General features: G+C 41.1%; 1 protein-coding gene across 7 annotated transcripts in view; it reads left to right on the top strand.

Moving 5' to 3' along the window:
* EP400 (E1A binding protein p400) overlaps positions 1-11,977 on the top strand; it is a 157,402-nt gene extending 145,425 nt beyond the window's left edge. For 6 of the 7 annotated variants that reach the window (XM_075832945.1, XM_075832935.1, XM_075832888.1 and 3 more), the window contains 9 exons: positions 2,462-2,507; positions 4,087-4,196; positions 4,471-4,669; positions 4,759-4,913; positions 5,025-5,246; positions 5,795-5,960; positions 8,123-8,244; positions 9,606-9,761; positions 11,339-11,977. In XM_075832945.1, the coding sequence (XP_075689060.1) occupies positions 2,462-2,507; positions 4,087-4,196; positions 4,471-4,669; positions 4,759-4,913; positions 5,025-5,246; positions 5,795-5,960; positions 8,123-8,244; positions 9,606-9,761; positions 11,339-11,608 (1,446 nt within the window). In that variant the 3' untranslated portion in view covers positions 11,609-11,977. The remainder of the gene's footprint in view (positions 1-2,461; positions 2,508-4,086; positions 4,197-4,470; positions 4,670-4,758; positions 4,914-5,024; positions 5,247-5,794; positions 5,961-8,122; positions 8,245-9,605; positions 9,762-11,338) is intronic. The other variant, XM_075832928.1, reaches the window with a different exon arrangement.
* The last annotated feature ends 808 nt before the right edge of the window (positions 11,978-12,785 follow it).

Raw genomic sequence — 12,785 nt, 5'->3', positions numbered from 1 at the left:
AGGCTGCGTCCTTAAGGGGTTAAAAATCATGTTTTTATGGGCTGATGAGGGTTCGCGGAGGGAGGAGGAGGGGGTTCCTCCTTTGAGATTCTTGGGGTGAGAACCAAACATTGTGGAAGGTAAGGGTTTGTTGTGGGGATTTAAGGAGAGACTTACTTCCATGGGGGGCTAATTTTTTAGATTCAAATCTCCAGTTCTATTCTAAAATAATTAAATAGGCAATTAAATAGGCTACGCGTTTCGACGCTGGACTAGCGTCTTCATCAGGCCCAGTACATTACATTGTGAGGAGGCACTTTAAATAGTGAGGAAAGGCAAGAAAAAAAAACAGAATGTGCCTCCTCACAATGTAATGTACTCGGCCTGATGAAGACGCTAGTTCAGCGTCGAAACGCGTAGCCTATTTAATTGCCTATTCAAATAATTATTTTAATCATAAACCCAATAAATCCCTTTTATTACCTCCTTGTCTGGACTTGCATTTGATGTTAGCAGCGCTGTATTTTTGTTCACAATTTTTCTCCTTATATGTCTCATTGAGCGGTAGTTTTTGTACAACCGGTTTGGACCTGGCTGCAGCTACATCACCCAATAACATTATTACCTGCCTACAGTAGAGTTGTAAAGAAAGAATAGATCCGGAGTACTAAAATATAACTTTTACTGATGTAGGTAAAAATGAACAAACATGTAAAACAACATGAGGATCCTATCTGCCAATACTGCATGCAAATATATATTTGATTTCCATCAAAATATTGTCAAGATTTCCTGTTGACAGCAATGAACAGCAATAAATCAGTCCACCTTTTGTATAGTTTCCTAGTGTGAATGGTGCTTGATTCTTGGATCACATGTGGAAAGAGTGTAAAAAAAACAACAATGGGGCAATTGCCCTCCTACCCCGTGTCTGGTTGGTAGTCTTCCACGTGAATGTGTCCAGAGTAAAATATTAAATCCTCTCTTTGGAAGGTGAAAAACGACAGGTAATTCTCCCAACGCGTTTCCTGCTGACCAGGCAATTCCTCAGGGGAGATAGGTCGCTAAAGCAGTGATGTCCAAAGTCAGGGCTTGCTGCTTAAAATGTAGCTGTCAATCTTGATAGAGAGGAATGCTCAATAACTTAGAGCATGTTAAATCAGAGCAGCAGTTATTTTCAATGTGCTGCTCAGCTGTCATTTCTTGCACAGGGAAAAACTCGATTAGAGCAAGTTTGCAGTGGCAAAAGGAATCCTTTAGATCAATCTTGCAGTGGCAACGATTATATCCTTCCTGGTAGGAGGTAAACAAAGAACGCCTGTCCCACATTGTCAGCACATTGAAAATAACTGCTGCTCTGATTTAACATGCTCTAAGTTATTGAGCATTCCTCTCTATCAAGATTGACAGCTACATTTTAAGCAGCAAGCCCTGACTTTGGACATCACTGCTTTAGCGACCTATCTCCCCTGAGGAATTGCCTGGTCAGCAGGAAACGCGTTGGGAGAATTACCTGTCGTTTTTCACCTTCCAAAGAGAGGATTTAATATTTTACTCTGGACACATTCACGTGGAAGACTACCAACCAGACACGGGGTAGGAGGGCAATTGCCCCATTGTTGTTTTTTTTTTTACACTCTTTCCACATGTGATCCAAGAATCAAGCACCATTCACACTAGGAAACTATACAAAAGGTGGACTGATTTATTGCTGTTCATTGCTGTCAACAGGAAATCTTGACAATATTTTGATGGAAATCAAATATATATTTGCATGCAGTATTGGCAGATAGGATCCTCATGTTGTTTTACATGTTTGTTCATTTTTACCTACATCAGTAAAAGTTATATTTTAGTACTCCGGATCTATTCTTTCTTTATTTTCGATACTACGGAGAAGTGAATTCACAATAATCCAGGTGGGGGATATACTACACCACGAATTATCTATACAGTAGAGTTGTGCCTACTACTGGCACAACTCCTAAAAGTGAGCAAAATCTTGACCATTGTTTTTTTCCTGTATTTTCTCTTGTGATCTGCACCATGGGGCGCCGTGGCATTTTCTCATTTTTCCTCTAAATTATTAAGAGTTATGGATTAGTGCCGACTTTGCACCTGAATGTAAATGTCTCTGATTAAACCCCGGTAGTGCCCAGCAGATTCTTCTTCTTTTAGTGCCTTGAGAAGTATTGCAGCAGGTCATGTAATGTCCAAAAATGACCAACTTAGCTTTATCATTTTACCTAAAATTGAATTTTAAATTCAGTTTAATCCAGTAGATTTATTCAGCCAATATTTTGAAATATTTAGGGGTATAACATTGTCAGAACTATCTCTGTGATAAACTGACTGACCAATAACTAGTACTTATCGAATGTACTTATTTTTTCAAGAATTTGCCAAGTATTCATTTGATTCCTAATAATTACTATTCTATCATTAGTCTGCGTATTCCATAACTTTACTTGTGTTTGTACAGGCTGGAACCATTAAGACGGCAGTAACAGGAGCAAGTATACAAGCTGGTAAGATACCCAATTATGTTACAATGTGCTACAACAAACTTAATGGAGTCCTATACTTTCATAAAACTGTTTGCCATAGGCAGAAATTTGAATTTACCCTCCTATAGCTCCACTGCTGTCCCCTGCAAGCTCAGCAGTCAGTGTGGGGAGGTAGAAGTTATATATTAGAAAGTTGGATCGAGAGATGTATATGCTGTTCATGTATTGTGAGTAACATGTAATAAACCTAACCAAAATAAGTAATTTGCTTTTAAGGCATTGTGTGTGCAAAGTTTTAGCATCTAGATTCTAAGCACTGTAGGCATGATGCATGGCTATTGCTGATGTTTGTACAATCTCAGGTGGCCCAGGGATTATTAATAATTCTAATCTCATGTTCCCACTATAGCATACAAAAGTTTACTGGGAGTTGTGTAAGGATTGATCGCAGCATTGTGATCCTTTATATGCTTACATGATCTATCCCAGGGGTCTCAAACACGTGTCCATATACGGACAGTATGGATTTAAAGGTGTTCAGGCTGCACTAGGTTTTCGTATGGATGCATGCGAAGGGGCCCAACCCGTATAGTATAAGAAAAGGTACTATGCACACCAGAAGTCGTTATCCAACGATAGATTTTTAATATTAGTAATTATGCCAGTATAAGTGCGACGTTTCGGTCATGTCTCTGACCTTCATCAGGCACTGTAATATCCTGGGTCCTGCTTAATGGCGCTTAGTGTACGGCGGCTTGCCTCAAGTGGAGGCGCCCCCACTTGTGGCAAGCTGCCATACACTAAGCGCCATTACGCAGGACCCAGGATATTACAGTGCCTGATGAAGGTCAGAGACATGACCGAAACGTTGCACTTATACTGGCATAATTACTAATATTAAAAATCTATCTTTGGATAACGACTTCTGGTGTGCATAGTACCTTTTCTTATGATATACGGACAGTGATATCAGGAGCAGAGCTGGAGTCCCAGGCGCAGTGCTAGAAGCGGCTCTGCCCTGGGACTCCGGCTGGGGAAGCCCCTGATCTCACTGTCTATATATGGACAGTGATGTCAGGAGCAAAGCTGGAGTCCCAGGCAGAGCGCTAGTAGCGCTCTGCCCGGTACTCCGGCTTCGAGCTTGCCCCTGACATCACTGTCCATATATGGACAGTGATGTCAGGAGCAGAGGTCTAGTAGTATTATAGTAATGTAGTATTGTTATAGTAATGTTGTATTGTTATAGTAATGTAGTATTGTTATAGTAATGTCATATTATTATAGTAATGTAGAATTATTATAGTAATGTAGTATTGTCATAGTAATGTAATATTATTATAGTAGTTCGAATAACTAATATTTTTAATAATTTTGTATTGTTTCAAATTTGAAAGTAATGCGGCCCGTCAACTTCAATTTTTTTGTCTCTTTATTCTCAGAGATTAGACCCCCACCGATCATTGTGTTGTGGCATATCCCAGCTATATAACATAACGTTAACAGTTGGGAATACCCCGTTAAACAAACCATTACCCATTTGTCTCAGTATGATTTCAAGATATGTCTCTTCATTCTCTAATACATGGTATCTTATTAACAGCTGCTGTTAGTGGAAATGTCATTGTAAATACTGTTGCGGGCGTCCCCTCTGCCACCTTCCAACCAATCAATAAGAGGCTGGCATCCCCTGTTATACCAGGGACACTTACAGTAAGTAAATGTAATATTTCACAAAGTAGACACTGGAGAAACATTCCCAACTAAGCTTTGGTTCTTTGTAACAATAGTCTGGAAGTGACTTAATTAGACTTTATTTTAAAAGCCAGAAAATATAATAGTAGAGATAAACTTGCTTCAAAATCTGTTGAGGATCTTCACGTCAGTCTAGTTCTACATTGTGAAATGGGAATTTGCTACCCAGCAATTCAGTTTTCCTTAGGGCTAAGCTTTTAAGTTTTGACTGATTTCATTAAAATTAAATTAGGCTTCTGGTGGCGCAGCACAGGTTGTCCATGCCCAGCAAAGAGCAGTAGCAACTTCAGCAACACCTGCAGAGATGGTCACTATAGCAACAAATCAAGGTGTACGAGCAGTGACGCCGGTGACTGCCGGAACGGTGGTGTGCAGCAGCATTGCTCCTATCCAGACACAGGCCAGGTCAATCGTTACTCAGGTCACCACAGGTATTACTTTTAATAAGTTTAATGTGTGTCTCAACCTGGGGTTCTTTGGGGTTTTTTTGTGTCATTTTCTATGTCAATCTCCTTTCCAGCTTCTACCACTGGGATTCAGCTTGCCAGTAAAGCCATCACTCCAGCCCAGTTCCAGCTTCTTCGACAACAGCAGGCTGGCCAAGTACAGGTTCCCCAGATACAGGCTCAGGCACAGTCCCAAGGGCAAATAAAAGCTGTGGGCAAATTATCACAGGTAGGCTGGCTACAGTTTTGTTTTTTTTATTTTTCAAGCAAGTCATTAGTGGTTCTTGAATACCCTTAAATATCCTTTTATTGGATTAAAGAACAACTACTTAAATTGCAGAAACAGAAAATGCAGCTTCCACAACAGACATCCCAGGCAGTATCTCAACAACAGCAGCAACCGCCACTACAAGGAGCTCCGCAGGCTGCACCAGCACAGGGGCAGCAACAACCACAGCCAACACCGCCACAGCAACAGGCTCAGCAGCTCACTGCAGTCACTGCCCCAAGAACTGGAGCCGTTCTCACGGGAGCAGTTACTAATCTTCATGTGGCTCGTCTGGTACGTGTAAACCTTCGTTGTCATTCATTTTCTGTACCTGTACAACACTGGTGCTTATGTTTTCCTGAGATATATCTCAATGAGTGTTGGAGATTTTTAGAATTTAGTTTACAGAAAAATTCTGATGTTTGACATTTATGGTAGATCCATATGATATCCATACATGATTCCAGAATTGTTTGATCCTTGAGGGTTCCACTGCTGGGATCTCATCAATTGGGAGAATGTGTCCCTTGTAACTCCTATAGACCCAGGGCAAAAGGGCAGGAAAGAATCTATAATTGCTCCACATGTATATGGCAGTCTTCATTGAAGTCTATGGGGAATTACTGAAACACATATAGTTTCTATATCTTACATAGCAGCCGAGCACTCTTTGTGTATGATATGCCATATGTCCGTTATAAGTGATGGCAATTAATGTTTGTATTATATCTATTTAGTTTTATGTTTTTAATTGACTGAGCGCTAAGTAATTTATTTCTAACTTCTATTTTTGAAGAATTATATGTTTTTAAGAAATAGTTAATTTAATTTTACTTCTTTAGCTTCAGGCCCAGGGGCAAATCCAGGGCCAACCAGGACAAACTGCACAAGTGGCACTAGCAAAGCCTCCAGTGGTGTCCGCTGTTGTGTCATCCACAGGAGTGACCACGCTACCTGTTACAGTGGCAGGAATCAGTGTTGCTATTGGCCAACCCCAGAAAGCTACAGGTATGTTATGTAGTTATCACTTATTTTTCTGTGTCTCTTGTGTCAGCTGCAACATACATATTTCAACTGTTACCAATTATTTAATAAATAGATTTAAAGGTGTCAGCAAACTTTTATTATTCATTGTCATGTTATTATTATTCATGTAAAGTCATACAATTTTGCAGAATATTTTTGATACCAATTCCTTATGGTTTTCAAGATCTCTGCTTTCAGTCATTCTATGGGAGCCATCATTGTTCATCTCTAGTGGTCATAAATCTGTCCTGGTTCTGTGATAATCCCAGCTTATAATAAAATGTATAAATTCATTTTTAAGTTCAAATGTATACACATATTGAAGCATTCTGTGCAAAAACAGCCTCTGTTATTAGCATCAGTTAGTACACTATTCAATAACCTAAAACCTTTTTTTCTAATGGTTTTTTTAATGTACGTTTATAAGAAAGCAGGTTGTGAATATCAATTATTTACAGAATCACCCAATTAAAGGGGTTTTCTAGTCTTTATAAATTATGTGTAGATGGTTTAACTGCCGTAAGATTTGTCACTTACTAATGTACTGTCTGTAGCTGAAATGCCTCTATGTACCAGTCTCACATGTAGTCACACAACTATGCTCCTGGTGTTAAGCTCCTGCCTGTGTGGCATTCTATACAATGAACACATGGTTATCTCCCCTCCCTTAAGTACAAGATGTCATACATCACATACCTCTTGTCTCGACTGCTCCCTGCTCTCCTTTCTCCCTCCATGTCTCTGTGTCACGTTGGGTGCGTGGACCCACTGGGCCGTACCGCCTTGATGGTATAGCAGCTGGCCAACAGGGTACAAGTCAAAGTCAATAGTCTGGATAGGTGTACCTGTGGTAACTTCAGACAGTAGCGAAGAGGCTCGGATGGGACCTTGGCAGCAGGCAGACACCAGGCGTGGTGTAACCAGGAAGGCGTAGTACACAGCACAACACGACTCCCAACTCTAAACAGCACTTGAACCAAGATAGCACAGGAAGCAGGAACGGGAACACTGGGAACTGGGAAACACTTAAGGAACCATTTGCAGAGACAAACATAGGTAAACGACAATAACACTCGGGAAATGTAGGAAGAGGCAGGGCCCTTCTTATAGTCCAGGGTGCACATGGGCTAATTTGGTAACAAAGTCAGGTACGTGCGCTGGCCCATTAAGACCGGGCACGAGCGTGCGCGCGCACCCTACGGGACACAGCAGAGAGAAGCGGAAGTGAGCGCTGGCGCCTCCTGAGGAGGAGATGCAGGCCAGCGCTCACGGATCCATGACTGCAGCCGTCAGGAGGTGAGTGATCCTGATGGGTGTTACACTCTGGAGGGATTGTATTTCACATGCTGGGCAGCAGAGTGCAGAGCTGTGTCTCCGTAGCAGAGTGAGTAAATACCTTATACCTTGTAATAGAGACAATATATAGACAATGTCTGTGAGAGAGGAAAGGAATAATGGGAACTGTAGTTCTTTATATGATGATCCCACCCACAGCAAACCCTAACAAAATGAAAACAACAATACTGCACAACATAATAAAAATGCAAAATAACTACTTCTAACATATAGGTACGTTTCTGTGTTTTTCATAAGCTTGGAAAGTTCCTTTTAAGGGATTGTCCACTACCGGATAACTGATGACCTATCCACCGGATAGGTCATCAGTATATGATCGATCGGGGTCTGACACCTGGACCCAGCACCGATCAGTTGCTCCTGCTACCTCCGGGCACCGGACGTTCATGCCGGAAGTAGATGGCTCCAGCAGTACTGTTTGGCAGCACGGCCGCTATGCAATGTACGGAGCCAACTGCTTCCGGCTCCGTACATTGCATACTGTGCAATGACATCCGATACCTGCTGACAGACGGAGCAGCTGATCGTGCGGGGTCCAGGTGACGGACCTGCACCGATGATATACTGATGTCCTATCCGGTCATCCGGTAGGTCATCAGTTGTCCGGTAGTGGACAACCCCTTTAACTGTGGGAACCTATTTAATAAAAATAATGAACTGGAAAGGGGAAATTGTTTTCACAGTTACTCTTAACATATTTCAACCTTACACAATATGAATTGCTATTTAAGAAATGCAGAAATAATGTAAGCAAGGCAGTTCCTGACCTTCAGTAATTTGTCCTCTAGGTGGGCAGACTGTGGTTGCTCAGCCCTTGAATGTACAGCAGCTTCTGAAATTAAAGCAGCAACAACAAAAAGCCTTGCAGTCCGGCGCATCTTCAGGACAGGCCACTGTGCAGCAGCAGAAGGTAATAACATTTTCAGTTTTGGATGCAAAATTGATTATATTTTATTATGGAAGGAACATTGGACCCCACAGTTAAAATGTAGCAGGCGAGCTATGAAATACATAACTTCTTCTCTGATCATCCTTCTACATTATAGCTGTTAAATATCCTGCTTTCACCTCATATACAAATACAGCAGAGCGGAGTTCATCTCCCTAGATGAGCAGATTAGACACAGTGTACTGTAAATGCTATGTGCGGTTTTCTATATGACTGCAGGTTAAAGAATAATCAGCATTTAATGCTATTGTCAACAATGCTATTGAAGCAATTAAAGGGAAATCAAAGCCATTACTAGAACGTGTGCAGCCTTGATGTACAGAATTAGTTACATTGATCTGTACCGGAGTATGACCAGTTATGTCAGAGTAGTTCAAATTTAGCAGGGTTTGCTTTTTTGGCCATCATGAGACCTAATTAGGTCAGTTACAAATGTAGCAGAGCTGATTTGTCATTTTCCAATTCTGTTTGTGCACTGTGATAACTCACTAAATTATGGGGGTTGTTAACTTTGAACATCTCCTCTCCAGCAACTGCTTTTACTGATACTGAGCTGATCAGGGGGGTCCCACTGAGGGATCAACAGAGGGAGCCCCCTCCCTCTGTAGCCACTTAGATGCCACGGTCGCCATTGACGACAGCATTTAAGGGTTTAAACTGCCTTCCATACCAGCCATTACAGCGGGCTGTTGGCTGTATATTACAGCTGGCACCCACTACGGATGACGCAGGCTCAGCTCCTTTACCCATGCCATCGACTGAGACCATTCAATAGGCCACAATTAGGAAATAATGGTATGCCCGTTTGCGCTGATGGGTTAAATAATGGATCTTATTGCACATTAGAAGCATGGTTGAACAATAGCATATTGGCTATACTTAAGTTCCTGCAAAATGCAAGTTATCTCATGTCTTAGAGACACATCAGTAACCGTGGGGGAGATTTACTAAGCAAAATTTGCCAGAATTCTGGCAAAAATTGCGCCAAAAAACTAGCGTACATGTAGTGTGCCCTATTTATTATGTTTTTTTGCACTTTTCTCAACAGTTTTGAAGTGTTTAAAAAAAAGGGACGTTACTAAGAGAAGTCAAAAAATGTGCCAGTTTTATTAGTGGCATGCGCCATTTTTTTGCCACCAAATAATGATGTTACGCCAGCCAAGAGGTTGTGTAAGGTAGAGAAAAGTGTCTAACTTGTCTAACAAGATGCCCCAAACTTATCATACAGTGTGCGACACTGTCGTAAATTTGCTGCAGTTTCTGCCTGTTTATACTATCTTCAAGTAAATATTAAAAAACCTTAACTGGTTTGTACTTTTTAGCAGATCGCACAAGTCTCCGTCCAGGCACAGCAACAGGCCCAACAGCAGAAGATGACCTATGCCACTCAGCCGGCCATTAAAACACAGTTCCTCCCCACTCCAATCACCCAGACTCAGAAGTCTCCTGGAGCTCAGCAAGTACAGGCTCAGATTCAGGTACATGGAACTGCGGCCTTCCTACATGCAGGCATGAATGGCAATTTAGCCATATGTGTCATGAATGATCTTTTCCCATTTCAGCATTAGTTGTATGACCCCATATCAAGGAACTCCTAAAATTCTGTGGTGTTTTGTAGAATGAAGTACATAGTTACAGAAGTCTTTTTACACATGGACATCTACCTTCATTGGTAGTGCTGAACCAGATTAGGGTGCAGTCACAAGTGGTGTAAAAATATGCCCACAAAATATGTAACATGAATTCTGCAACAAATTCAGCACCGGAATTACTTTTGCAGATTTTGTGGCAAATTTGCTGCGAGTAGAATGTCACATAGCGTTGAAGTCTATGATGAAATTCCACGTCCAAAATCTGTCACACACACACAGAAAGCTCTGCAGAAAGTATTTCCGCACAGATATTTAAGCCATGAATGTGTTGCAGATTTTGTTTCCACCCATAGGAATACATGGTGTCAATTTCCGCAGTGGTTTTTTCCACTGTGGAAAATTACACCACATGTGGCTGCACCCTAATAGTTTTTTTTAAGCAATGTAAATGTAATATTAAATCCAATTATTTTAAACTCAGTTAAAGGGGTTTTCTACGACCAGACAACTGATGACCTATCCACCAGATCAGTATATGATCGGTGGGGGTCCGACACAACAATTTTGCACAAACACTCAGTTTTTCATGCAAATTGCGACTTTTCTATGCCAGAAATCTGGTGTAAAGCGCTTAATAAATGTGACGCAAAATGTCTGAGTAATCATTGTTACATACAGTATAGGACGAATATATTAAGATGTTTCATAGGAAACAATTACATATGTCATATCTTTGGCTATTTGTGCCTCACTAAGTGAAATCTATGCCAGCCCAGAGCTGGCATGTATTTCCACTAAAGTTTCCACCAGTTTCTGGGATAAATTTATAGTAAATACGTCAAGCTGCGGTGACCGAGCCCCCTTCCACTAAGCCCCGCTAATTTAAAAAAAATAGTGGGAAAAGCTGCGGTAATGGCCCAAGAATCTAAATTCTTTGCTAATTTTTAGCGATTTGCAACTTTTCCACACTGGTGTAGAAAAGTTGATAAATTCCCCCTTAGGGCTAGTTCACACAGAGTTTTTTGGCGCTGTTTTTAAAGTGGAAGCCACGTCGGAAACCGCGCCAAAAAACGTTGATTTCACTGTAAGGTGGAGGCATTATTTCCTGTGAGTGGAAAAAAACGCTTGCGGGAAAAAGAAGAGACATACTCTTTCTTCCCACGTTTCCATCTCTGATCTCTCATTGAAATCAATTGGAGGCAGAGAAAGCGTTTTAAGCCCGTGGCCGAACAACGCCGCAAAAAACGCGGCAAAGGAAGTGCAGTTAGGTCAAAATCTGCCTCAAAATTCCTGAAGGAATTTTGAGGCAGATTTTTCTGCCTGCAAAGAACTCTGTGTAAACATAATTAGGGTATGTTCACACGGCTTATTTTCTATGTGTTCTTATTTATATGACAAAATGATATACAAAGAAATGAATACAACCTATTTTCATTACTGTCATATAATCATCATTATTTTAGGTCCTGTCACAGACTGTTACACTAACCCAGGCGACAGCAGCGGGTCAACAGCAGGTACAAGTATTACCAGCTGGTTCAACAACAGCCCAAGTGGTGCAGCAGAAAATGCTCCAGCAGCAACAGCAGGCAGCGGCATCACCACAGCTTCAAACCTCATCCAATCAGAGCCTAGCGCCAACATCAACCAATGCAGATGCGCAAAATCAGCAGGCAAAGCTCCAAGTTAGAGGATCTACTGTCCGCCTCAAAACTCCCACTAAACCTAGCTGAGAAACCAGGAGGAATGAAGAAAAGTTCAAGAGTGTGCACCTTCAAATGATTTCTCATAGAAACCCTCATACTTAAAGAGGCTCTGTCCCCACATTATAAGTGCCCTATATTGTACATGATGTGATCTGCGCTGTAATGTAGATCACAGCAGTGTTTTTTATTTAGAAAAACAATCATTTTTGAAGGAGTTATGACCTATATTAGCTTTATGCTAATTACTTTCTTAATGGACAACTGGGCGTGTTTTACTATTGACCAAGTGGGCGTTGTGGAGAGAAGTGTATGACGCTGACCAAGCAGTGACCAATCAGCATCATACACTTCTCTCCATTCATTTATACAGCACTAGCGATAAATATATATCGCTTTGTGCAGTCACATAAACACACTATAACGCTACTCATGTGTCATGACAATGAATATACATTACCTCCAGCCAGGACGTGACGTGTATTAATTTTCCTGACCACTTCTGTAGCGTCTCTGTGATTTACAACACAGCACAGCGAGATCTTGCTGTGAATGACAGTTTACAGCTTAATCTCGCGAAACTACGCCTGTTATGCTGTAAATCACAGAGACGCTATAGAAGTGGTCAGGATTCTGAATACACAACACGTCCTGGCTGGAGGTAATGTATATTCATTGTCAGGACACTGCAGTAACGTTATAGTGTGTTTATGTGGCTGCACATAGTGATATAGCTATAATCGCTACGTGCTGTGTAAATGAATGGAGAGAAGTGTATGACGCTGATTGGTCAGCGTCATACACTTCTCTCCACATCACGTCAAAAATTATTGTTTTTCTAAATAAAAAACACTGCTGTCATCTACATTACAGCGCCGATCACATTATGTAGGAGATAGGCCACTTATAATGTGACAGAGCCTCTTTAACACCTCTCATTGGCTTCTAAATGTATTGTGTCTTTTTTATATCCGGGAAAATGTTTTTCATCTGTTGATGTTAATTGTTTAGAAAATGTGAAAAAATGAAGAAAAGGGATTTGAAGAAAAAGCTATGCCATTCCTGCTCCACCCACAAAAGACGTGATAAACTAGAAAACGTGACAGGGGATGCAAGATGGTTCTCAGATGAAAAAGAATGTAATGGATTCTATAGCATTTTGCTTTTTTAGATACCATATTGGCATTTTTCGTGCTTCGTTGTTCAT

The sequence above is a fragment of the Rhinoderma darwinii genome, chromosome 1 (genome assembly GCF_050947455.1).
Source record: "Rhinoderma darwinii isolate aRhiDar2 chromosome 1, aRhiDar2.hap1, whole genome shotgun sequence".
Lineage (NCBI taxonomy): Eukaryota > Metazoa > Chordata > Amphibia > Anura > Rhinodermatidae > Rhinoderma > Rhinoderma darwinii.
Note: the sequence above shows the minus strand (reverse complement) of the source record. Positions and strands in the feature narration are given on the sequence as shown.